The sequence below is a fragment of the Artibeus jamaicensis genome, unplaced genomic scaffold (assembly GCF_021234435.1).
Source record: "Artibeus jamaicensis isolate MK-2021 breed Jamaican fruit bat unplaced genomic scaffold, CSHL_Jam_final contig_466, whole genome shotgun sequence".
Classification (NCBI taxonomy): Eukaryota; Metazoa; Chordata; class Mammalia; order Chiroptera; family Phyllostomidae; genus Artibeus; species Artibeus jamaicensis.
The window spans coordinates 6,875,126-6,902,848 of record NW_026521844.1 but is presented as its reverse complement, the minus strand read 5'-3'; the positions used below and the strand labels follow the sequence as shown (position 1 = coordinate 6,902,848).

The 27,723-nt window shown below is 36.4% G+C and overlaps 1 protein-coding gene across 5 annotated transcripts in view; it reads right to left on the bottom strand.

The window, feature by feature from the left end:
* ROBO1 (roundabout guidance receptor 1) overlaps positions 1-27,723 on the bottom strand; it is a 407,976-nt gene that overhangs the window by 102,229 nt on the left and 278,024 nt on the right. For all 5 annotated transcript variants that reach the window (XM_053667254.1, XM_053667258.1, XM_053667255.1 and 2 more), the window contains exons 4-6: positions 11,227-11,347; positions 10,497-10,635; positions 8,551-8,678 (exon numbers count right to left, since the gene is read on the bottom strand). In XM_053667254.1, coding sequence (XP_053523229.1) covers positions 8,551-8,678; positions 10,497-10,635; positions 11,227-11,347 — 388 coding nt within the window. The remainder of the gene's footprint in view (positions 1-8,550; positions 8,679-10,496; positions 10,636-11,226; positions 11,348-27,723) is intronic.

The following is a 27,723-nucleotide window of genomic DNA, read 5'->3' as shown; positions in this document are numbered from 1 at the left end:
AAACAATCTTATAAGCTAGACATTTTCATCCCATTTAACTGTTGGAAAAATTGAAGACCAGGAATTACTAGCTTGCACATTCAGCACTTGAATCCAAGTGTGTCAGAAAGACTATACTATTGATTCTATTTTACAAAATGCTTGGTAACAGCAGCAGCAGGAAAAGAAAACATATGTCTTTAAAACACTTTCCAAAGGAATACTAAGGAGTGCTTTTTGAAGACAGATCTCAATAGGAATCACAAACATAATCTGCAAAAAAGTAAAACATTTACTAAATCCTACATTAATCAGCTATCAAAAAATTAAATTTCTATGGACAAAATAGAAATTAAAAAAATTTTTTAAAGATTTTATTTATTTATCTTTAGAGACAGTGGAAGAGAAGGAGAAAGAGAGAGAGAGAAATATCAATGTGTGTTTGCCTCCCCAGTGTCCCCTACCGGAGACCTGGACAGCAACCCAGGCCTGTGCCCTAAATGGGAATTGAACCCAGAACCCCTTGGTTCACATGCCAGCACTCAATCCACTGAGCTACACCAGCCAGGACTGAAGGACTTTTTAATTGTTTTGGAAAAGTTGATGAAAATATAATTATAACAACAATTCCTTTTGCATAAGCACTTTATAATCTATGAGCTACTTTTATGAGATACATTTTAATTATTTTATTTTGTATCCATTCACTGATGTTTGAATTATATGTACATTCACTTTCTGAACAGATGAGAACACTAAAACTCACAGCAGTTAAGTAACTTACTCCGGATCCCTACAGCTGGTAGGGATCAGGGCAGCCCTTGATTTGCACAGAAAATTATATTAAGGACGTACTGTCACAAGCAAGGGCACTAGGAAGGCAAAGAGAACAGAGTGAGCCCTTAAAGAAATCACAGTCAAGCGGGGGCAGATACTGAAATTCAGTAAGAGTGGTGGTAATATCCAGTGAGTACATGAATGGGGAAATATGTTATACATACTAGTGTAGCGACTGTCTGTGAAGCCTCTTCTTCTTTTTTAAAAGTGTTTTTTAAAGCAGATTTTAGAGAAAAAGAGAAACAGAGAGAGAGAAACATCAATTTGTTGTTCCATTTATTTATGCATTCATCGGTTGATTCTTGTATGTGTCCTAACCGGGGATCAAACCCACAACCTGAGTGTATCAGGATGATGCTCTAACCGACTGAGCTACCTGGCAAAGCTTCTTCAAGCATTATAACCTGATCGGAGTCCAAGGATAGGAGTAATTAGCACGTAGAAGATGGGCCAGGGCATCTTAGACCAAGGGACCAACAAAGAAAAGCCCAGAGGTAAGCCACACAGTATGTTCACAGACGAATACATAAACAATGCAGTGATCGTAGAATGAAAGGGAGAAGTAGCAAGAGAAAAGGCTAGGCGGCCAGGCAGAGCACTATTAAGTATTTTAGAAGTTATTCTGGAGGGATGAGCACCATGATAATTTTTTGATGGGTAAAATTAATGTAACTAGATTCGTGTTTTAGGTTGATGAAACTGTTGTGCGGAGAATGGTTTCTACGGGGCAAGCTGGAGGCAAGGCAACTGGTTAGAGGTTAACCATTTCACAGTGAGAGACAGGAGGCCTGGATTAAAGCGATAATAAGAAGGTGAGAGAGTTGAGAAATACTTAAAAGACAAAATAAGTAGGATTTCGTGATGACTGTCATATGAGAACGAACAGAGTAAAGCATGACCCTACCACCACCCAAGCTATCTACAGACGCCTATCTGCAGGTTACACTGCTTTCAATTGAACCTGGAAGATAAGAGCATTCAGCCTCCGATGCTCAGTCTTCTCCCATTTTCACTGCCTCACCATTATTTCCTGTGAATAAATAGTCACACTCTGCTCAGTAGAAACTTAAAAGCTTAGACAGACACCTGATAGCTGCTTCTTGTTTCACTGAAAAGCATTTTTCACCGAAAAGTAGTATTCTAACTACTGTGCAATTCTGAGTTTATTCGGACATCACACAGGAGTCAGCAAAGCTTCTTGTTTGAAGCATAAAGTTCACTAGCAGCGAAGGGAAAGGCTCTAGAAAACACCCCATTAGTAGTAACTAAGTCAGCCAAAAGACAGAATGAGTCCTTTTTTCTACCATTGTGTCTCCCTGGTCTCATGGCAATCTAAGACTCTAAGGCTCAGCCTCCCAGAAGCTGTCGGTGGCTAATCAATCCGAATGAGGAAGGGCTCTTCCTTCACTGTACTTGGACCTAAATCCTGATGGGGAAGGGCTCTTCCTTCACTGTACTGGGACCTAAATCCTGATGGGGAAACCTCAGACAAAAACAAGACTCTTCAAAACGGAAGACAATGCACATCCTTCAGATCTTTCATTTGGAGATTCCTAATGTATGCCAACGATATGATTTAAAAAGATAGTGGCATACCTCATGATATCATATTTTATAATTTAAGCAGTAAAACAAATGAAACTGAGGGAACAGAGTAATTTTACATCGTGGAAAGAATGGGCAAGGGCATAGGAGGAATGAGCTGGGGTTTCTCCGAAATCCTAGTTGTCTGGTAGCAGAGCATCACCCGGTTCAGAGACGTTGGCGTCTGCCTTTTCTTTTAATAGAGTGGTTGCGGAAAGGGCAGAAAAGCAACTGTTTCCTGAGCTGCAAACAATAACTGGTCGCTGGGAGAGGCCTTCGGAGGAGTGCAGTGGGGTGTGAACTTAGATTTCAACGTCCAGCGTCCCTGGTCTGACTGGCCCTGCAGTCAGGGCTAAAGGGAAATGGGAGGACTGAATGTCTTTTAGCTCCTATTGACAGAGAGATAGGCAGAAATGGGATTAGATGTTCTTAATGGTTCAACTCAGTGAAGATAACATGGGATTGCTCGGGGAGCGGCTGGTGTGTGCAAGTCCGTTTTCAGTTCGGTTTCCTGTGACAGACACAGCAACGGGAACATGATCACTCTGGTGATAGAGGGACGCAAATTTACTCTGGAAATGAAATTTTAACAGTCATAAGAGCTGCTTTATCTGTAAAGTTGCAAAGGGAGTGGAAAGATTAATAATGCCATCTAGTGTGCTTTGTTTAAACAATGAGTATCACTGAAGCAGAGGCATCAGAATTCTTAGAGGCAGACAGGTGAATGAGGAAATGGGAGAATTTAGAGTTTAAACTGTATATAGCCTTATCTTCTATCTTTCTTTTGGGATATCATTCCTCAAAAATGGGATTATTTAAAAAACTATCCACATTTTTATCATAAATAATTACTAATTTAAAGGTTTTGTTACAAATAATCTAGTAAATAAAAGTATTTGTCTTCCTTTATTTTTCTTTTAGTTGTTTTGAAGTTACATCTATTATGCTTTTCTTAAAGGCTGCCTTCAGCTAAAGGAAAAAAAACCATCATGAATTGGTTCAAAAATAAAAACAAGTAAAAAATTTAAGTTGGCTATCATGTGATTCAAAGAACCCCGAGGTGCACATGGCAGGCATTTAACGAAGGTCTAATATGTACAGGTTAAGATAGTAAAATATAAAATGAACCTGCTACCATTCTGGGAACACCAAGTAGAGGCACGAATTTTAACAGTTTAAATTCATTTAACTGTTTAAATTCACTGATTAAAACTCTGGCAGGGCTCCTCGATCCATTTTGTTCTGGTTAGATTTTATATTTTATAGGTATGTCACAACCTATAAAATGATTATAAATATCAGAGTATATATCTTTTTTTGGAAAATGGGGAGACATTATGCAATATGAAATCCTAGCTCAGAGGATAATTCTTTCCTACCAACAGAACCAGCAATCCTAACACTTGTCAAAATGAGACATTAAAGTACAAATATAACAAAGTAATAGATCTAAACTGAGGTGACACGTATTTAAAAAGATGACTTTGTTTGTGATTTTAAGTTCACAAAGAAAGTTCTTGAGGGAGTATGTGGATGTTATACATATGGAAAAAAAACAGGGTAGACACTGAGCATAAATACACCACCACCGATGGGTTAAATTTATAAGTGATAAATCTTTGATTATTCCAGAAAATAATAGAATATCAAGTTCAGGTTAATTGAATTGTCTGATTAACCAATCAGACAGAAGTTAAACAGAAACAATTTTTCTGTTGTAAGCAGTCCAAACAGCATTACATCACCATATTTTATTGGTCATGTAATAGACATTAATTATTTTCCAACAGTTCAAATTACTGCACAGTCTATGAGTCTCATTCTAACAGCTTCCATGATGCACCAGAATTGACAAGCAAATTGAAGGAATCTGGATTTTATTTTTTATTGACTAAAAACTTACAGTGGCCTGGATGTACATATTTTTAATCAGAAGCTTCCCAATAGTGTCATAATTGACCTCTTTTCCAAGTGAAATAAGTCTATATTATATTTAATGAATATTTTGAGTTGGCTCAGTGGCTTTTGCATTCTATTTCCCAATAAAAGGTAACCTAATAATGTTATGTGAGATACATATAATGGCTTTGGTTTTAGGGGTCATGTGACAAAGTACTTAATTGAAACTTTCAAGTAGTCAGCAAGGAGAAGAAGAAGTCTGAAGTTTTTGAGGATATTTGCTCATGAATAATCTTACTAGTCTCAGAATGAATTACCAGGAAACACTGCTAATTTACAGAAAGATAACATGAAATGCTGAGAATCCACCTAACTGGAAAACAGTCATCCTTAGAGACAAGACAATCAGAGCAGGGACCGAATACCCTCTGATGAATGTTCTTCCATAACAACAGCACTGCAGTGCACATAAAATATAACAGTTTTGAGTCACTTCTACTCCCAAATGGTCATAATTTTCATTAACTTATCTAGTTCTTTTGTAAAAGTTCAACATAGGTCTAGCACAAGCTTTGACGGCACTAACAAGATCCAGCACTGGATTTACTACAAAAGTCAGTGAAGTTTATTTTTAAGATTTTGCTTATTTTTAGAGAGGAAGGGAAAGAGGAAGAGAGGGAGAGAAACATTGGTCAGTGCCTCTGAATGCACCCCGACCAGGGACTGAACCCACAATGCAGGGATGTGCCCTGATGAGAAATCAAAACCGGCAACCCTTTGCCTGTGGGACGATGCCCCACCAACTCAGTCACAACAGTCAGGTCAAAAGCCAAAAAGGTGTTTTTTTTAATGAAAATGTAGCCATTTATATTTGAACAGTTTTCAGTAGTGTTACATAATAGTAGTGAATATATTAGTATTGAAGATTCCTCAGTTACAATAGCAGAGAAAAACTGTCTAGAGTGATGTGAACATTACTATTTTCTTATGAAATAATAATTATTAAAATTAAGCAATAAAGCTATCAATAATAACACTGATAGGAATATAATGTTCCTTATTTATAAAATATGTACTCTGTAACAGATAATATGTTAAATATTTCATGTAGTTTAACTTAATCATTACAAAAATGCTGTGAAGTTTGCATTACTATACTAATTTTATACACGAGGAAACTGAGTCACAGGAAGTGTAAATAATCTTACAGTTGGCAAACGACATAGGCAGGAGAGTTCAACTAAATTCTGTCTGACTCCAATGTCCCTGACCTTATTTACACAATTCTCTGTAACATACTTTTTCCAGTTCTGGCAACTGCCAAACTTTAAAGAAATGTTTTTAAGCCATTTATTATTTCTACCAATTCATCAGGGAACTCTTCCCTAGTGCAAAGATTCATGAACTTGATTGTTCTAAAAATAAGAACAAATTTTTGCACCCAAATTCAGATCTGCTAAATCAGGTGCTCCAGAAGCATGCTAGATAATCTGCATATTTAAATAGCTTCTGATAAATTTAAGACGTCAGCCTAGTCCTAGGTTTTATTCTGTTCCCTTTCAAACACAGACCACCAGGCAGGCAGGCATCACAGATGCAATCTATTCAAATTTGATTCATCTGAGCTTACTCTTGGTGCTCAGGATCAAAGCCACTAGAAACTGCTTGAATTTCCTCTAGGACATCCCCACATCCCTAAGATATTTCTACCACTCAAGCAGAAGGTTCAAGTCCATATTCATTTGACTTTGTAACAAACACTTATTAGATAAACTGCCTACTAGATGCCCAGTACCATGCTAAGCACTGTGAACAGTACACAAGTAGAAAAAAAATACTTAGAGTTAATGAAGGAATGTTTAAGGCAGGATATTTGAGGAAATATATACAGATAGCGTATCCAGAAAAAGCAGAATTTGGATTTCAAGAAAAAATATAATAAAAAGAAAGTAATTTTCAAATAAAGTTATTTTTTAAATGTTAGAACAAATCATGTCTTTACTGAAGGCAAAAACCACAGTGACCTTTATTTAAGACACTCGTTCCCTATAACTTCTATCTGGAGGACACAGCTTTATTGTCCAGCATCAATTCTCCAAATTAAACATTAACTGTATGAGAAATGAGCAAAAGGAAGATTATTTCTAATTTCATATTGACTCCAACAGCCCATTCTCAAAATGAGCTATAAGCAAAACACAGAAATCAAAAACTACACTACTAAATTTCTTATTATAATGAGAAATTATATTTCTTGTTTCCTGCTATCAAATTTACTCATTTCTGATTAGTTTCCTTTGTAGTACCTATTATTTTTCTACATTCAATCTCAAGTGAAAAAAAAAAGATGTAACTTATTGAGTTTCCTTTAAAAAGTTCCCTCCTTTATTTTTCTTAGTTACTTTTATGGTTCGGAATCATACTGCTTTCTTTGGTGTGTTATGTGTATTATTCCAGCATGTTAAAGATATTTTAACAGTGATCTTAATATGCACATTTTAATATTTCAATCAAATACCTTCTGAGCAATATACTAATCTCACATAAGTTTATAGAAAGCAATGCAGCTGAAATAAGAACAAAATTCTTCAAGTAGTTTCTGGATTTGATCATTTGTACATATTTCCCATTGAAATGAGAGCTTAGGGAACAAGGATTCCATATAGAAAATTTAAGACTGAATCAGCTTTAAAATTGAGTTTAAAATTGCAGGGGGTGGGAAACACCTCTATTTTGATTTCAATGTCTACTGTAGACACAGCAAAAAGGCTATTCTTTATAAAAGCACCAGACTCCCGAGGTAAAGAACTGTAAAACATAAAATGAAACACTACATACACCTCTCTGACTAATGTGATAGACAATCAACCTCCCTGTCACAATTGCCTGGAGATAGACACACCTTTTCATGTCTTGTATTCATCCTTCGCTACCTTCACTGCCTCTGGAGGGCTTTTGAACTTGGATTTGACATCTCTTAAATATATGCTTTCTCTAAATGTGAAGGGGTTTTCTTTTCTTACAGTGTTACCCTTATGTGGAGTTCAAGTCTAACTTAGATTAAAGAGAAGTAGTCTAGTTCTTAGAAATTCAATGTTTGTTCTTGATCCTTTCTTTTTTATCTTTTGTTTTTATGAGGTTCAGCTAAAAACCCCAAAGTGGGACATAATGGCTTTAAAGACAAGAAGGAAATACTCTTTATTCTTTTTTTTCTACTGTTAAAAAGCCCACAAGGCTCTTTTGTAGAAAGCCCACAGTAGAAGCACTCCCTCAAAAGCCACCTTTTTTCTTCATAATAGCTTGAGAGGAGACTGTTCAGAAAAGATGACAGCACCCAGTGCAGCTAATGTCAGACCAAGGAACAAGCTAAGTGGTTCATGGCCAAGATCCCTGTTTACTCTATATACTTACAAAAGAAATTTTTTCACCAACAAAATATTTAAAGGTCACTGTCTCTCAAATGCCACAATGAATTTTGTGTCCTTTATCAAACGGGAAAAAATGAGAGAAAATTCTCAGATAAGACACTGTAAAATGTAATTATGGAGAAAAGAGAAAAGGGATTATGAGAATGAAAAACATATGGATTAAGGAATACAAAAAAGATGACAGAATCATTTCTGCACATCAGTTTAAGACATCACTCTGACATTCATAAACTTACGGCCATAGAATATGGCATCCACTTTTGGCTCCTATGAGACTAAACAGTAAGTCTTTATCGAAATCAGCAGAGTGAAAATATAATTCATTCGCTGAGTGTGTGTTACATCACAGACACTGTGTGCACAGAAAAAGACCGCAAGAGTCCCTTTGCTGTGGGTGGATCTTGTACTCTGGAAGAAATGGAATCTTCTCATTTTTGTTTTCCAGATTATACAGATCCCTGAAAGTGCATGACCTGAAGGGACAGTAGATTTGTTTGCATTCAAACACAAAGTTTTTGGCAATAGCTGTCATTTAATGAAGAGATTAGAAGGGCTCTACGTTTGCAGACCCAGAGGTTATAGCACGTTCTCCTCCTTTACTTGACCAAGACAGAACTTTCCGTAATTTTGAAGATTTAATTCAATTTCCTGTAACGAATGCTTCCAGAGCTCCCATAGGCAAAACATCAATTTCCTTAAAATATTCCTAGCACTATTTAAAGCCTCTCTTTAATATAGACTAAGGTAATCAATGATATTTTCATCAAATATTAACATTGTATTTCATATAAAACAAGCACAGCAAACTGTTTCCACACCTTACCTTGGACAGTCAAAGTAGCTGATGCTTCAGCTTTTCCAACCATATTTTCTGCAACACAAGTATATGACCCCATGTCACCAGCCATCACCTTCCGAATTTTCAAGGTATGATCATCTCTGATTTCATATCTAGTGACATAACAAAAGACAATTAAGCGACTCTATTTCAAAAGTCTTCATCATTACAAATAAGACACGTTTGGGCATCAAATCACACCCAACATTTGTTTCAGAAAATTTAAAACACCAGGAAAAATGCGGCATTCCTTTAAGCCAGCATGCGCATAGAAAAGAGGTCCTTTTTAAATTTATGTGGGATAAAATATTGAACTACATTAAAAATATTTTTGGAAACATTTGGAACTTACTTTTTTCATTCCTTCAAGCTACTGTATTCACATTAAGATCAAAAGATAGTGACCATTCAATTTTTATATACCAGGCAGAAAGAGTTTTATGGATTTTTATCTTTTAAAATTCTTATAACCATTGTAGGAAGTATTAGGCTCATCTCCACTTTGCAGAGGAGAAAGTCCAGGCGGAGGAAGGAAGGTAATGGGCTGGAGCTGGTCCTCAGCTAGGTCAGTGGCAGAGTCACCCGAACTCAGACAGACACATTCTAGAGACCCTTCCCTTGCCTTACTTCTCTCCCCTTAAGTGCTGGGTTCCCCTGAAGTTTCACTTTAATCCCTCTTTTACTCTTCGTAATATCTCTAAGTTATATTACCTATTACAGTTTATATATTAATTGACCACCCAAATATTTTTAATGCCTAGTTCATCTAAGCTCCAAAAATCCCAACTGATTAATGATTAAATACCATATCTCTCAGGTACCTAATATTCAGTGTTAAAAGTTTCTTTTCTTACCCTATCATATAAACAAACTTCTCCTAACACAATCTACAAATCTTTCTTCACTAGTACCTTATATCTAACAAATCATCCAATTCATCAATTTAGTTTCAGAAATTCCTTGACACTATGGACTCCTCTCTCTCTCATCTCCCAGTACCGGCAAATTCATGTCACTTATATGCGCGACAATGGCGTGACCCTGACACTAGCCTCTCCCCACATGAATGCAATATCACTTCTTGTCACATACCCTACATACTAGCCATGCTAAACTTTCTAACATTCAGAACATGTAATGCTCTTCCTCAGCTTTTCATGTATGTTGTGATGTCTCTTTTGTTGGAAAACTCTTCTCCTCTTTCTTGCTTATCAAATTGATATATTTTTTCCCAAAGCACTGCTTGCATATCACTTTCCTTTGATAACTAACTCCTAATTTACTTCTCTTAATGGTCTATTTTTACATGACCAAAGGGTTTGGTGCATTCTTGTGTATTCATACATGTCCTCACCTGTGAGCTCTTGAGAGCAGAAAATGTGTCTAAGCCACTACTGTAACCCCCAAACCTAGCAGGGGCTCAATGCATGCTTACTGAAGGAACAGACACATTGGCAATGGAAGACAGTATCTGAACGCTTCATGTCATTGTCTCATTTCCTAAGGTTGGGAGTATATCTCTGCTCCTAGACAGTTTAAGGACTTGACAGATGTCAAGAAACTCTGACTTCTTCTATTACTCCTTGGTGATGATGTAGCCAAAGAAAAGGCAGCCTGCTTTTTAGTTGGTTCCTAGCTATATTATTAATGCCATACCTTCCTTCCTTACCCTATAAACTCTCATACAAGCAGCTGATATTAACTGTGGTCTGGTTGAACAGAAGACAAACCTGGGCTGGCCAGGGTCATCGATGTATAGTTCTTCTCTGAAATCCTCAGAGAAAGCATGGCAACCTGATTCTAATCATCTCTAGTGTGCCTGGCCCCTCACCAAGAAGCCTGGAGTTGAGTATTGTAATAACACACATGTGAACCATGTTCTGATGGGAAAGTCTCAGTGGGTAATCTCATCATTAAATTCTAATCTATACCTGGATTTGGGCAGTTCTCCATCATCTTTCCTCCACCGCACCGTAGGCACAGGGTCACCTCGGGCCTCACATTTGAATTCCGCACTGTCATCCACAGTTACAGCCAAATTACTAGGTCTCTTCACAAATGATGGTCTCTCTAAAATTAAAAAAAAGCTTTCTCAAAATAACAAAGAGATAAACTAAAAATGATTTTACATGTTTAGCCAGAACAGATTTATAATTTAAAATCCTATTTAGAAAATTAGCCAAGCTCTGGGCCAGCGTGGCTCAGGGCATCCCCATAAACCAAAAGGTCATGAGTTCTACCTCCAGTCAGGGCACATGCCTAGGTTGCAGGTTTGGTCTCCCATCAGCTGCATTTGAGAGGCAACTGACTGATGTTTCTCTCTCTCTTTCTCTCCCTCCTTTTCCCTCTCTCTAAAATTAATAAACATGCCCCCAAGTGAGAATATAAAAAAAGAAAAGAAAGAAAGAGAAAATTATTCCACATAGTTTCCTACATGTAGAAACTCCTCCCTATGTTTAGGGCTTCATCCCAGTTTTGCCCCCATGTCTTGGACGCTGTGTCTCAGGCTGCTTTATTTACTCCTTCTCTCCTCTTCCCACACCCCAAGAATGTTGGTTAACATCCTTTAAAAAGGTTGTCTCTTTCTCCCCTGTACAAAGACACTAAATAATAAAGAACAATGAGGTTTACTGTGAGCAGGTTAGATAAAATGGCACTTACCTAAGACAGTGAGCTCTGCTACTTCACTCTCACGCTCCCCAACCATGTTGGTACCGACACAAACATATTTTCCAGCGTCACTCTTGCGGGTGTAAGTAATCATAAGCTTTCCTCCTCGTATCTTAAAAAAAAGTTTCACATGCACACTATTAAAATTGTTTAGCTGTGTTTTTACATGACAGAGAGGAGTCTACTTTCTAAGCATACAAAGCAAAATTATATAAAAAAGCCAATGTGTCGTACTTGCTATATTTACAGGTAGTAACTTGAAACTGAATTTATTCCAAAGGTACAATATGAGGCAAAACATTTCTACTTGCCTATATTTCTAGTAAAGTTACCTTATTTTACATAATGAGGAATTTGTATTTCTGAACCGGCCTTCTTCTTACTATTTAGTTAAATGGAAACCAAAAAATTACATGAATAATATGGTTAGCAGGTGGGAAAAAAGGAAAATTCTTAAAACCTTATGACTATAGTTTATATGAAAGTATATATTAGCTGTAAATGATTTTAAAAAGCATATTCTAATATTATAACATGTGGAAATAAAAACATCTCTAATTACTTAATTTGTCACAGTTGCTTTGAAGGAATATATTTTAATTGCTCAAACACTGCAGAACCTGGCATTTAAAAAACATAGGCCTTGCTGGTGCCCACAGGTTCTTGGGGACTTAAGAGGTGGAGACTGAAGTGATATCAATAAATCATCTGGAGAGTCATTCTGGTACACTCTTGAACATTTAATTACTTGAACAAGAATTAATTACAAATGTAAACAGACTTCCAGTACAATAAGTAGTCTGAAGCTAACCATGAATCAAGACTAGGGGGTAGAAACTGAACTATCTTTACTTAATTTAATATCCTTTTGGTGGGGAGCTAATTTCAATTACCCATGAATATCTATAATGCTCTGAACCTTGGAAAGGTTTTGTCAGGGCTAACTTCCAAATGTTTATTCATGGAGGTTTTGACCCCAGAGTTATTCTGTGCTTTACGTCAATTAGCAAAGAAGGAAAGAAAGAAAGATAGAAAGAAAAAAGGAAGGGAAAGAGAAGGGAGGGGGCTGGGGGAGGTTATTCACTCAGAGTTATTTCTTATCACACTAGTTTATTGAAACTGAAACTACTACTTTATGAAAGTGGGGCTACACTGTTTTGGAATGCCTAAATTATCTTATTTCAACTCAAATTTGAAATTATTAACAGGGTAATTTTACGTTCTGTGACTTTAGAACTTGATATTGTTTTCGGTCATGTTACTTTGAAAATGTTCACAATTCTTTATATACCATATTGAAACCACCCAAGGATTTTTCTCTGCCTTTTTCATGACTCTCTTCTTCATATGGAGAGTAAGGCCCACATGTATTAGTTACTCAAAAAATTTTTGTTGAATCCAATCCGCTTTTTAGTTTTTTTTTAATCCTCACCAAGGACATACCAAACTCATATGGACAAAGGCTGAAAAAGGCAGAGAGAGAGAGACAGACAGACATCAGTTGCCTTCCATACATGCCCACACCTGGGATAGGACCCATAACCTTGTTTTCTTTTTTCTTGTTTTGTATACAGGATGATGCTCCAACCAACCAAGTCACCCTGCCAGGGTGAATGTAACCTGCTTTTATAGACAAAACCCAGTCTGTTATCTAATGAAGCATTTATGTAAAGGTTTGTAGTAGTTATAAGATATGTTAAGGGTAATTTTATTGTTTTCGTATATACTAACCAAAATATTCAAACAGAATAATATGAAGAAAAACTAAATGTCATGTGAAAAGAATCTTCCTTAAGTCTACTGTTCACGTGATACACGCTCTTCTGGAACCTGCATTTTCAATTCAATAATATATTGAGGATATTTTTACATTTTAAATGTTGAAAATACTGTATACAGATCCTGAGCGTCTATTTCAATGGCTACATAGTATTCTGCCACACATAGTATTCTATTATAGAATATGGATTTACCAAACTATTTTCTTCTCAGTAGATGTTTCCAGTATTCCGCTTTCCCCATGTTAGAAACCACACTGAGAATCAGCGTCCTTTCGAATATATCTTTTCTCACAGGGGTATTATGTCTGTGGAAGGCCTCAAAGATTCTTAAATCAAACATCTCTCCAACGTTAGAGCTACTGGATGGCAGTGTTACTCTTCTATGTTTTTATAAAGTTTTGGTCTTTAGCATAAACATGCCGTGAGACTGTGAGGAGAAAGTATTAATTATAACTTCATTTTTCACTTAAGGGTCAGCAGCTCAGAAAAGCACAACTTCTCCTCCCACATACCTCTTCTCTGCCCATCAGCACAACAGGCCTTAATTATGCTTTTAAATGTCAGACTTCCTCCCTGCCTGTGAACTCCGAGGAAGAGAAGTGCATCTACTTCCTGTCTATGGCCCCAGGAACCCTCACAATGCCCAGCAAATTATATAATTTTTATGAAAGCAAGAATGACCTGCCCGATGTCACATAGAAAGTTGGAACAGGACTAAGATTGTAGTAAGATACGGGATTTCGGCTGCATGAGATGCACAAGAAACGAGGAGAAATGCTCAGCCCAGAGCTTGATTAACAACTTGAGTTTAATAAACTCGAGTTCTTGAGGTACAGAAAATCTGTGTACCATAATAACAAGACCCCCCCGAAGAAGTTTCCCTGTAACCTTTCACCATATACCTATTTTGAAAAACACAAACTTTTCCAAAATCTTAAGGAAACAAAATCATCCCAGAAAAAGGCAGGTGACAAATTCTCTTCTCGATATGAAAGTTAAGTGATCTGAGATGTCCTACATGTTCCTTTATTGGTTCTCTAACTTGGGACAAAACACTGAACCTCATTCCATACCCTAGAATCCAACCTTCAATGTCCTTGCCTATTTGGGTGGTCAGTCCAATTCTGAAAGAATTACACATTAATATGGTACAGTCACAAGCAAAATAAATAAATAAATGCTTTATTCTTTTTGTTCTAAAAATTAAGTCAGTGAGTCGTATCTACCATAAAATATAAGACTTAAGAATAATTTTAGCCTTGGCCAGATGGCTCAGTAGGTTGGAGCATCATCCCATAGGCCAAAAGATTGTGGGTTTGATCCCCAGCTGGGGAGCATACAGCAGGCAACTGATTGATGTTCTTTTCTCTCTCACATCGATGTCTCTCTCTCTGTCTCTTTTTCACTAAAAGAGAGAGAAAAGATCAACAAATGTATCCTTGGGTGAGGATTAAAAAATAATAATTTCAAAAGATATTCAAATATAAGTCTAAATATAAGATATTCAAATATTTTTGAAATATCTTGGACTTATATAGAACAAGTCCAAGAGTGAGAACATAAATAATTTTCAAAATACAGATTTATTTTTATGGCTTCAGTGAAACATAGTAATAATTTACTTTTACAAATCTTAACTACTTGAGAATACAGTTTTAAATCAACTTGCTCAGGCACACGTGGGACACCAATTAACATTATATATTACAGCTCAATGCTGTGCTATTCTGAAAGGATCTCTGTAAATGGAGAAGAAGGGGAATTTAGTTAACAAGAGTTATGAGGCGACAGGCGGGAGATTCTCAGTCATGGAAAAATTGCAATGTTGAGATGAATGGGAGGAAGCAGTAACTGAGGTAAACTAAAACTTCAAAGAAAGCTATAAAGTCCTCATGAATGTGTTGTACACACCCTATTACCATCGTCCCAGTTACACAATACACGTGGTTCAATCTTGGAAATGTTTTTTCACTAATCTACCAGGAGTCTTATGCTTTATGAACACATAGCTGTGGGGTTTTTCTTAAAGATTTTATTTACTTTTAATCTCAGGGGAAAGGAGGGAGAAAGACATCAATGTGTGGTTGCCTCTTGTGCATCCTCTAACTGGGGACCTGGCCGGCAACCCAGGCATGTTCCATGACTGGGAGTTGAACCAGTGACCCTCTGGTTCCCAGGATGGCTCTCACACCAGCAGGGACTGTTTTTGTTTTATATATAAATAAATTGTTACCATTCTATAAAAATTTGTTTTACAGACTTTTTTGCTAAATCACATCTATTGCTCGAATTTACAATAACTCACCAGGCATTGCATAAAATATTTCCTCTGCCCTTTGTAAGGAAACAAACTATAATAGTACAGGTCACCACAACAGTTTTTTTCTGAAATGCTTTTTTTAATGAATCAGGGGTCTTGAGGAATTTTTTCATTAGTATCATTATATGACTAAAAAGATACATTTATCACAACTGTGTTCATTTACATATGCCATTTCTATATGGATGGGAAAGTAACATAGCTAATTGAGTCCTGAAATAATATTAAACTTGGAAAACATTTTTAGTAAGAAAAATGTACTTTTTTGTGTAACAATAGCATAAATATTAATCATCTGTAGCTCAATGAAGCCAACTAAATTGCACTTGGTTTTTCTATCCCTGATATTCTTTACTAATATTAAGTTGAAATCGAACTCAAAATTAAAATATACACCAAAAATCATTTTAAAGATTTTTAAATCCCAGATAATCCTTCAAATTGATCAAAAGTAGCTACATCCACATAGCAAAACAAGGTGAGGATGGGCCCAGGAGTCAGAAGGCCTCAAACTATGTATGTGTGACTTGAGGCACGGTATTAACTCCGCTATACTTACGTTTCTCATCTTTAAAACGAGGATACCATTATTACACAAATCTCCAAGAATGTTGTGAGGATTACATGAGATTAATCAGACAAAGCACTTAGGAAAATTCCTGTACATTATAATTATAATTATGAATTTAATAATTTAAGAGATATTTGTCTAGCTCCGGCTGGTGTGGCTCAGTGGATTGAGTGTGGGCCTGCGAATCAAAGGGTTGCCAGTTCAATTCCCAGTCAGGGCACATGCCTGGGTTGTAGGCCAGGTCTCCAGTAGGGGGTGCATGAGAGGCAACCACACACTAATGTTTCTCTCCCTCTCTCCCTCCCTTCCATCTGTCTAAAAATAAATAAATAAAACCTTTAAAAAAAAAGATGTTTGCCCAATAAAATTATCTTTTTTTTTCATTAGGCTACATTCTAAAACTTTCCATTAAATTATTCCTAACACATCTTCCATCCATAAATTTTGTGAGAAAAAAATGAGTATTAAATCAATACAGCAAAGCCTTAGAAACAAGTCATTCTTAGGCTAAATATGTTTTACTTATTTCCTCCAAAACAGTGATTCTCTATGGGGGCAATGAGCCTCCATTTCCCAGAAGGTGTATGGCAATGACACTTTGGGTTGTCACCACTGGGACAGGTGAGTACTGACAGAAGGTATAACAGGCCAGGGAGGCTGCTGTAGAGCTTACATTACTCAGGAGACCCCCCCCCCCAATGAAGAATCATCACACCCAAAATGTCAACAGCCTCGAGGCTGAGAATCTGGATTCTCAATGACAATAAATGCTGGATTACAATGACAAAAATAAGGAGGGGTTAAAATGATAATAAATGTTTACTTGGGAAATCACTGCCTAGACTTCCAAAATTAGTGTAACTACCTGTACACAATTTTTGCTCCATGAATAAGAGATTTTCTTTATAAAATACTCTATTCTGTTCTATACTCACTGGTAATCATGAACAGTGGTTAAGGGTCCCAAAGAAGATGTTGCAATTTAAGTAGGAGATTAAATAGCATCAGCAAACCTGGGAAAAATTTATTTATGCAGAGATGATAGAGGCAGAAATTAACAACAGGGATAGAAAATAGTATGACAAGGAAATTTGAAAAAGTAAAGGATGAAATAACACTTTTCAATTTCTAGAGATTCAAACTGATTTGGCATTATACCAGTGGCGAAACTGAAACACAGCTAACCAAAAACCATAATTCTATTGCCTATGGTCACAGATGTGGACTACATGGCAGCTTGTTCTTTTTTAATAAAAAGAGCAGAAAAACACAGTACTATAACCCTTATCAAATACAACATACCAGCTTTCAGAAAGTACCTACTATTAACAGTAACATTTTATGTTGAGTCATATAAAATCAGTGATTGTAAAAAGTGACTTTATACATTCTAAATCTTAATGTCCCTTCGTAAAAGCAAAAGTTGATGTTTTTTCTCTCTCTACACAGAAAAGAAAAATATGCCTAACACAAACAAAACACTATAAATGTAAAAAACTGTGCTATTTAAAACAAGCTAAGAAATATTTCTTGGCAGGTCTCTTCCTGCAGCTGGATTTGACAGCCAAATTGTAAACCTATCAAAAACGAGTTTGTATCATGAACAGACACAACGTTAAACACTGCACTGCAGCCATACTGCTTCAATTAACATAATCCCGGTAGTGGAGAAGCAGAACTTGTTAAGCTTTCAGACAATATGCTGGCATCTAGCCTATGTCAAAAATCCAAAGCAGAGGTCCTACTTCCTCATTACCATATACCTTAGCAGCCCACAGCAGTAACCACATTAGAAGCCCACATTTCCATAAGCTCTAGACAGTGCTTGAAGGGGGGCCCGGGCTATCTACATACTTGATGAAAACAAAACAAAAAAGATCCAGTAGTCTTGCTCCTTTGGGGGAAGAAGACAAGGAGAAGAGAAGAAAAAGGTGGTAAAAAAAACTTTAAAGTTTCAGATACTCTTACACTTACTATTTTTCTTCAAACAGCCTCAGACTAAAACAAATGTTTTGAGACATTTAGGTACGAAATACCTCAAAGTGTTTGATATACAGGATTCTTATATGCTAGCGTTGTCCCCTTAAGAATTTATAAATGATCATTTTTAAGGGTAAAAGCTCTCCTCTCATACTTAAAGGCTTTGCTGAAGCAGTTGAAAATCCCTCTGCAGATGCTTTCATCTCGTTTGCTACATCATTTACTGAATAACAAGATAATATAGAAAAGTCGGGTATAAGATGAAGCTTTTCAACCCAAAGAAAAGAGAATCATTTTATGTTTCTGGTAGGCATGAAACAACTGCAATCAGAATGCGGATTTTCCAGAACACAAGAAGGAAAATTTCTTTTTCTTTGCACACAAACAAGAAATGCTCTCTTTCTAACAGCAAATTAAGTAAGCCTTTTTGTCTGGTTATTCTATGGAGTATACAGCTTACCCTGCAATCAGTGCTTAAAATCAGAAATAAAGATGAACTTCAAATGAACTCCTTGGTATGTCTTCATTTTCTACCCTAAAGCAAGTCAGATGATTTGCAGTATCTGTTACACTGGAATTTTTTTTCAGGCCTCACCCCCACGATGTGATCCATACACCTCTAGGTTAACATGCTAAACCACTGGGGCTAATTAACCAGTTTTGCTACACAAAATCTCTTCTGCTTTTAATTACATTAACCTAATGTGACTGGAATTCAGCAGACCAAAAACGAAACCACTAATTATATTAAGGGCTTCAAAGATGATTTCAGATTGCCGACCACCAAACTGTCATACAATTTATTTCATTTCCTTTAATAGAATTTTGCATTCACATTGTGTGTTTCTTAATAGAAATACTATTTTAAAAATACATCATAAAAATTGATTTTAAGAATACTGGTTTAGAATGCTAAAGGAAAAATACGTTTAAATAATACATATGACACATAGGTGTCATCATACCAATAAGAAATTATAAAGCACTTAATCTTTTTTAATTTTCTAAATCATCAAAGGCTCAGAAATATTCATTTACAATAACTCTGTTTGATAAACACATCTAACATGATGAGTAAAATTTTAAGAGCACCAGGGTTTAGAAATTAATTTTTCTGAAAAGCTTGATTCTTTACCACAGTTTCATACTATTTTGCAAAGTAAATGAGATGAAAGGTTTTGAATTACAACCGAGTATCACCCTTAAACAATTCACTACTAACTCTTTGACCTCAATACTTCTCCAGAGCAATGCTGTCAATTCTGCCTGGATCTTTGACCCACAGAACAGACGTCAAGCTGTTGTAAACTGCAGGAGAAGTACTTCTCATGGGTGTTAGACTTCTTAATGACAATGAGATGCAGGTACCCCAGATGGCCCGTCAGAGCCCCCAGACATTCTCCTTCCCGAAATAAACTGCAGGGCAGTTGTGGATGGTCCCTGAGGACTCCTTTCAACAGAGACATGGAAAGAAGAGTCACAACAACAGCTTTTATTTAAAATTTAGCATGAATTCAACAGCAACAACAAAATAAACCAAAAAATATAATTATTTAAGCAGGGAGCAGAGAAAGGAAGAAAGTGGAATACCACCCATTATTACTTTACAGCCTGGCTGCAAGACTGGTATCACCCTTCACTGTAAACAATTTGGATTTAAGCGTACTTCTAACATAGACTATGGGACCTTCTAAAAACCGCCCTGCTTCACTGCATTCTAAATTAAGCAAAACCATTGGAGGTAGTGGTTTTGCATATATAGCACAAATGATAGGACTGAATAAAATACACGTCTCATAGCAATCTTAATAGACATATAACCAAGTAAAACACAAATGGTATAACTCAAATCTTACACAATATCAGAGAAATTACAGAGTTTCTTATCCAGTAATACTTCTTGCTCACACCCCCACATAAATAATTCAATGAGAAAACAGAGAAGCCATGTCTATAATTACATAATTTCATATTTTTCCAAATATGGTTTAATATCATATGAGGTATTTTATATAACTGAATGTACACATTAATAATTTTGTTGTTGTTTCACTCTTTGGAACCTGAATTTTAATGTAGCTAGTCAGATAAAAATGTAAATTTTTTATAAATCTTCATTATCAAAAATCATTATATAAAACAATTTATATCTATTACTCTAGCTACCAATGATATTGTAAAACTTTAAGAAATTAATGTTATTTATTCTCTTTATTTGTACTAATCCCATCACACAAAAATAATGTTTTTAAAAATGATATCACAGCCCTGGCTGGATGGGTCAGTTGGATAGAGCACTGTCCCAATACACCAATACATTGTCCCAAGGTTGTGAATTCAATCCCTGGTCAGGGCACATAGAAGACTCAACCAATGAAAAGTAAGTAGAATAATAAATCTATGTTTCTTTCTGTCTCCCTTCCTCTGTCACAAAATCATGTCACATATTTCTAACCACAGAATTTCATATTTATGCCTCAAACATTAAGTTTTACTTTAGATAAATATATACAATAAACCAAGGTTGGCCAAATTACAATTCTCCTTCCTGGATAAGAAAGTTTATTATTCCTTCTACTTTTCATAAAGGCCATTATCATTCAACTCATTTTTTTAAAAAAAAAATTCACCTCTCCTTACTGGTGTTTCATTCTGGTTCACACAGATCTTAAATTAAGAGAGAGAGGAGGAGGAGGAAGAGGAGAAGGAGGAAGAAGAAATGAATTGTTTTGACTACAACCCATTCGAATCTTTGGATTAAATACGATCGGCTTCCATGCTGTTCACCCCAAGGCTGTTGGGAAAAGCTGGACCAGTTCAATATAAATTTGCAACACAAACAGAGCAGCTGTAGCCCAAAAGGGGTTAAACTAAGACAAATAAATTATATGCTCATATTTACATTTTTAACTATAGATTACCAAAAATATTTAATTCAGTCTGATGTCAATCACACTGTAGTTTTTACCAGATGTTACTAATATATTTAATATGTCCATCCTTACGCAAAGCTCATTTCCTTTTTTAGAGCCTACTTAAAGTGTAAATAATGTTCTTGGTATTCAAGAAAAATCTTATATAACTAAGGAACGTCTGGGTAAGTACACAGTCATTGGAAAGAAAATATGAAAATGACAAATTGAAAGCAATCAAATGACAATTCTATATTTTTCTCGGTACCCTTAAAAGAAATGGCATTACAAGAAGAAAACCATAACTTGTTATACATCTTTCAGCTGTTCTCTTAGGAGTGGAACTGAGAGGAAAAATAGGCAATTAGATCTCTCCGCTGGCATCCCATATTTGCCTGGGCTTCGTGAATACAAGAGAATATGATCCTGTTTCATTTGTTTGCTGGTGCACTTCACAATACCATTTAAAAACCAACATGATTTCAGCCAGGAGTTTAAACACACTTGATCATCAGAGGGAAGCAACAAGAGACTCATGCAGAAATAGCAATTATCCCGGTGGGAACACGTGGCTCTCTGCACAGCTTGGTGCGCCGCCAGCTGAGAACACAGGCCTGGAGGGCTGCTGCCTAGGCCATGGCAGCTGCACTTCTCCGTTCTTCCCATTTCTGCCACTAGACTTCTCATTTCTTCCTTAGAGCCACTTGTAAGTTGGTAGTTGGCTGTCTGCTGCTGCAAAAGCACACCTATTATAATTTGATTATAGACGACATTGGGAAAAGCTGTATGGCTAATTGTAGGAAAGTCGGAGCCACCCTGCAGAGAGGCAGTTAAGTTAAAGGGAGAGGATGATTTTCTTTGTGAGGTTATAAATTACCATCTTTCTATCTATTAGGTTTATATCACCAGAGGACCTGTTCAAAAATCCTAATTTTAACAAGGGGGGAGAAAAAAAGAAACATTGTCTCCTGAAAACATGCCTATTTTGCTTAAGTGTGGCCCAGTGTCCACATGACAGCACAAATTTGCCATTTTCTCCTGGACACCCACTTTGTTATGGAGCCAGAGTTATGGAGCCTAAAGCAATCAACCGAGAAAGCCCTCTCTCATTTATCGTATTCCAAACCAGGAGCAGACTGCTGAGTGCTGGTAAAATGGCAGATGAAACAGCGGAGGCTTATGCTGATTCCCCACGTGTCTGGTTCCCAAGTCATTTAGATCAGAACCCAAAAGTGAATCCATAAAAAGGAGGCACCATAAAGAGTCGATTGGGAAGCAAATAGCCTTTTGCTACCTAGCTCCTCAAAGTAAGAGAGCTGATTGATTTTTATCTCTGTGAAAATTCTAGTTATGACATGGTAGCACTCTGCATGCATATGAAAAATTAATTCAGCTCACAGCTATTAAAGTTAATGTATTAGTTCCTTCACAGGTCTCCTGAAACAATGTCCTGCTGTTTTTAAAAGTAAAAACAAAGTCTTGTGGGCAATTTTCATTTCCTACAAAAGTAGGTTTGCTTTTTATCACCTTATCCAACCATCTGGCTATCATTTTGAATTTACATACAGTCTGTGTTAGGACAACCTGAACTAAAAATCTGCAGAGGAATTATGACTATACTGAAGAAATAAAGATGATAAATGCTCATACTATTTGAGGGGAGAAAAGCTCATTTTCCAACACTTGGCTCTTTCACATCACAAGTACACCAGCTGAAAATACTTTTCAAACAGTAAATCCCTTTTTCTCTCCATGGATTTTTATTCTTAGTTCTTCTCTATAATTTTGGTCATGTGTGAGAATTTCTCTCACCACCAAATGCCTTGCTAAGATAATACCTTTTCCAGACACTGTGTGTAATTTGTTACTTTTGAAATTTAAATTTACTTATATTCTAAAGAAGACATATAACGAAGACAGACAAGGTCTAGACAAGGTTGAATATGCAAAAGGTTCTTGGATTCAGAAATGCAGAATGAATGTATGGAAATCAAGTAGGAGATATTAAAAAAGATAATTACTTTACAGAAACACCTGTCATTTGCAAAATAAAAATCTATGAAAACATTTTATACCATTTGTGACAATTCTATACAAGTTAAGAGTAGCTACAAATTAAAGCAAACATTCATTCCCAATCTTTGGTATTTTAATCCCAAAGAGTTGAATGAGAGCATGCTTAATTACAAGACAAGCTTAATGGATTAATCACAGTGAGGGCTCATCAGACCAGGGTCAGAGATTCAATATCCATGTGGCCAGTTGCTCACTCTCTTTTATTGATTACGAGACTATGCCAGACCCTAGTTCAGTTATTTGGCCAATGGGCGCTCCATTTCATTAGGGACACAGGATAAGATAGAGACAATAACACTATTCTCCTCACCACTGCACATGTTAAAACAAATGTAAATATATCTACATACTTCCTAAGAGAAAGCAAGTAGGGTAATCTACACATGTGAGGAAGAGAATAAATTCTTGAAAAGAAAGTTTGAGCTACAGCTTACACGAACACTTTTTGTGAGGGCTACATTAAACTTCAGAATCACCCACATTCACTTCTACTTCCTGAGAACTCAAATGATTAACTCATGGACAAATAACTATTAAAAATAAATGCATTCTGCTGCCTTATTTCTACAGTTTTCTGTGAAAACAAAATAAAAGAGTATTTCAAAAGTCGTTTGGGGTGGTAAACATTATTGGTAAATATGGAGCATTATTGCTGTAATTAACAAGAAACCTAATATATCGACGTGTGCTATATACAGGCCATCGCTGCATGTGTCAACTTTCAGTTTTACAAGTCTCACAGGAGAGGTGTGGTTTCCTATCTGGGGGTGGGGAAAACGAAGGCTCAGAGAATATCGGACACTTGCACCAGGTCATTTAGTAAATGGATTGGAGCTCCTTCTACACAGATCCAAAGTAAAGCTTACATAGAGCACTTTCTTTTGGACAGAAAACGAGCTCACATTTTCTCTGCTTCCTACTGCCCGAACTACAGATTAGCAGTATCTTGTAAGTGAACAGATCTTGAGCCAAGAACCAAGGCTTGGGGAAGAAATAAATAGGTGCTGTTGGTGGACCTCCCAACTGGACTGATGGTCCTCCCTCCACTGCACTCCATGCTCAGGCCTGGCTGAGCTGGAAATCCAACTGAATTGCCATCAGTCCATCTAGTGGGGGAAACATGTGTATGACTACATTTCACATGTACATGTGTTATTTTTAGGAGAAATGTAGTTAGGCAACTTCTTTATTTATTAATTTACTTCTTATTGTATTATTTTTTTCCATTACGATTTAGTCCCCTTATACCCTCTCTCTCCAGCAATCACCACACTGTTGTCCACGTCCACGGGCCTTTTTTCCTCAATCCCTTACATTATTTCCTATACAGAGGAACAACTTTTCCCATATAAACATGCACTTTTCATCATGGTATGTTTAAAATTTAAACAGTATTTACAAGCTTCCCTAATAAAGACGAGGAGATGTGACAAGATCTTTTATGCACATGATGCGTAGGGCAGTATGGTGATATGCTATATATATCTAGGTAAGAGAAGAGTGAGGCAAAGAACTAGGACATAATGGATTCCTTAGTAAATCACACTTTATCCACTCAAGAAGACAAATTCCCATTACTTTCAACCAGTATTACACAGATCAAGTTCAAGTGTTCTTAAAATTTTCCCGTGCAAGATGTTGTTGTTGAAGGTGACTTAACCATAAGCTTGCTTCTTGTGTGATCAGTCTTTAAAGCTTTGAGATCACCTCAATTTGTAAGACTTCAGAAGGGGAAACCTGTGCCATCTGTGGATCATTTTGTTAATGCGCAGCAGATTATTTTACAAGTGTACAATTTATAATATTATCAAATTATTTGAGCTTAAAAGATAAAAATTCAAATGGTCAGATGTCAAAGATACTAACAATTAGTAATTTGAATGCAGCTAGCCTTTAAACAAAATGCAGAATCTGTATGAGATTAGACATCAACCTGAGCACATGATTTGGAATTATTCTTCTTTGAGAAAGCTTCTAAATAAAGTGATAATATGCACAAGATAAAGAAATAGATAAAGACAGTCTCAGCCAATTTAAAATAATAATAAAATATCCCAACCCCCTTTAACATGCTCAGTTTTAAAATAATTTGAAATTTAAAGGCTGAAAATAATTTCTTTTATTTCTGCATTTTGGACCATGCTTTAAAGAAGTGCACTTTTGAACTTTTGATTTTTTTAAAGATGACAATTCACTCTGCCTGTGGTAAACAGAAAAAAAATATCTGGGCCATCATGAGCAAACACAAAAATTACAATTACAAAAGTAAATATTATTTTTGAATGAAATTCTGAGGCAACCTAAGAAGACAATTTCTTAAGATATGTTCTTTAAAACATGCCTGATAAAGCAAAATTATGCACAGAATTGTCCATCAACTTTATATGAAGTCATGTTTGTATCTAAAAGATACATTAGCAGGTGAAGCTATTAAACCTTATACATTGAAAATACTACTTTTTGCACTGATGCCAAGACAGAAGATACTGAATTGAGGGTATAAAACAAGGGGAAAACATTTTACCTGTGGATATTTTTTAAGACATACCTTTTTAAAATCATTTTTATTATTGTTCAAATACAGTTGTCTCAATTTTCCCACCCACCCTTTCCCCTGCTGCACCCACCCCCACCTTCAATCCTACCCCTCTTTGGCTTTGTCCGTGGGTCCTTTATATATGTTCCCTGAGGACCCTTTCCCTTCTTTCCCCATTATTTCCCTCTCCCCTCCCTTCTGGTTACTGTAAGTTTGTTCTTCATTTCAATGTCTCTGGTTATATTTTGCTTGCTTCTTTGTTTCGTTAATTAAGTTCCCCTTATAGGTGAGATCATATGGTATTTGTCTTTCACTGCCTGGCCTAATGCTTTCCAGTTCCATCCATGCTGTTGCAAAGGGTAGGAGCTCCTTCCTTCTTTCTGCTGCATAGAATTCCACTGTGTAAAAGTACCATCGTTTTTGGATCCATTCATTTACAGATGGGCATCTAGACTGCTTCCAGCATTTGGCTATTGTAAATTGTACTGCTATGAACACTGGGGTGCATAGGTTCTTTTGAATTGGTGTTTCAAGGTTCTTGGAGTGTAATACCAGCAGTGGAATTGCAGGACAAAAGGCAGTTCCATTTTTAGTTTTTTTGAGGAGTTTCTGTACTGTTTTCCACAGTGGCTGCACCAGTCTGCATTCCCTTTTGTCTACAACCTTGCCAGCATTTATTATTTGTTGATTTGCTTATGATGGTCGTTCTGAGTGGTATAAAGTGGTATCTCATTGTGGTTTTAATTTGCATCTCTCTGATGACTAGTGATACTGAGCATCCTTTCATTGGTCTCTGGGCCCTCTGTACAGGACATATCTTAATCAAATTTAAGTGCCATTTTACACAGGTTGATCAGTTCTAGTTTGTCATGGGAAGAATCAGAACAGAAAAAAAGACTGGTGTTGTGTGGTCTGACTCTTATGCCTGACTCACAATACAGATCCATTAAATCACTCAAGTCAAATCAACTCCTTGACTTTTATTTTCTTAAAAATAAAGGGACTTGCAAAGAACTCATATGTACGATCCATGGACGTGAACTGAGGCAGAGGAATGCTGGTGGGAGGGGGAGTACAGGGAGGAGGGGGATAAAGGGAGAAAATGGGACAACTGTAATAGCATAATCAATAAGATATACTTAAAAGATAAAAATACAGACCCCCCCAAGACCTTATAGGGCTTTTGTGAGAATTAAATAAAACACTAAAAACAGTAAAAAAAATTAAGTGACTTGCATAAAAAAATCTCTCTCAAGTTAGCTCCATGTCTAAGATTCTGTACATGTAATTAGCAGAGAAATATATTTACTCATATAATTAACTTGTGTGACACATCTTCCCATTTTCTCTGTTAAACTGATGAAAATGATGCTTTAGAAAAAATAATGGTGTGGCTGATACCACCTTTCCATTTTAAAAGTGAATGAGAAAGTAAATATACAAATGTATATTGAAATAAAATTGTGTACATTCAGAGTAGCAACTTTACAGTGCTGGGTATGCTACAAGACATTATTACTTTAAAAAATTACCCTCCCCCAAGACATTTTTCATTGCCTTTAGAGAGGGAAGGGGAGAGGGAGAGAGAGAGGAAAAAAGAGAAAGAGAGAGAGAAACAAAGATGTGAAAGAGACACATTGATTGCTTGCCTCCCCGTAAGTGCCTCGACCTGGGATTGAACCTATAACCTTTCCATTTATGGGACGGCACTCCAAACCACTGAGCCCACTGGCCAGGGCTGTTAGAAGACATTATTTTGATTCATATTTCATTCATTTAACATTTTAAAAGAAATACGTATTGAGCTCTTACTATAAGAGAGACCCAGGGAACACAGCAGATCCTTATGTGTCTTATGTATATTAGAGGAGTTATATATAAATAATGAATTGCCGTGGACTGAAGGAAAAATATGTAGTAAAAGGAAAAGGAAACATTTCACAGGAAGATAAATCTACTGTGGGTGTGCATGGTGGGGCTTTGCAGAAAGCTCCTCTGAAAATGTTGCCTTTAATTTGGAAAATGAGTGCATCAGACAAAAGGGGTTTAGTTAGGAACAGGAACATTCCAGGCAGAGGGAACAGCAGATGCAAAGAATCTAGTAATTTGGCACTTCAAGCTCTTGACATCAAAGCTTTTAAATGCCCATGTAACTCCACAAATGAAAAGCTGGAGGAACAATCAAATACTCACTGGAACTATATTTATGATTATATTGTCATCTGAACTAATATCTGTGTTAGAACTCAGAATGCTTCAGTTTACTACAATCGTTTTAAAAGAGCACTTGGATTTCATGAGGGTGTCTGAAA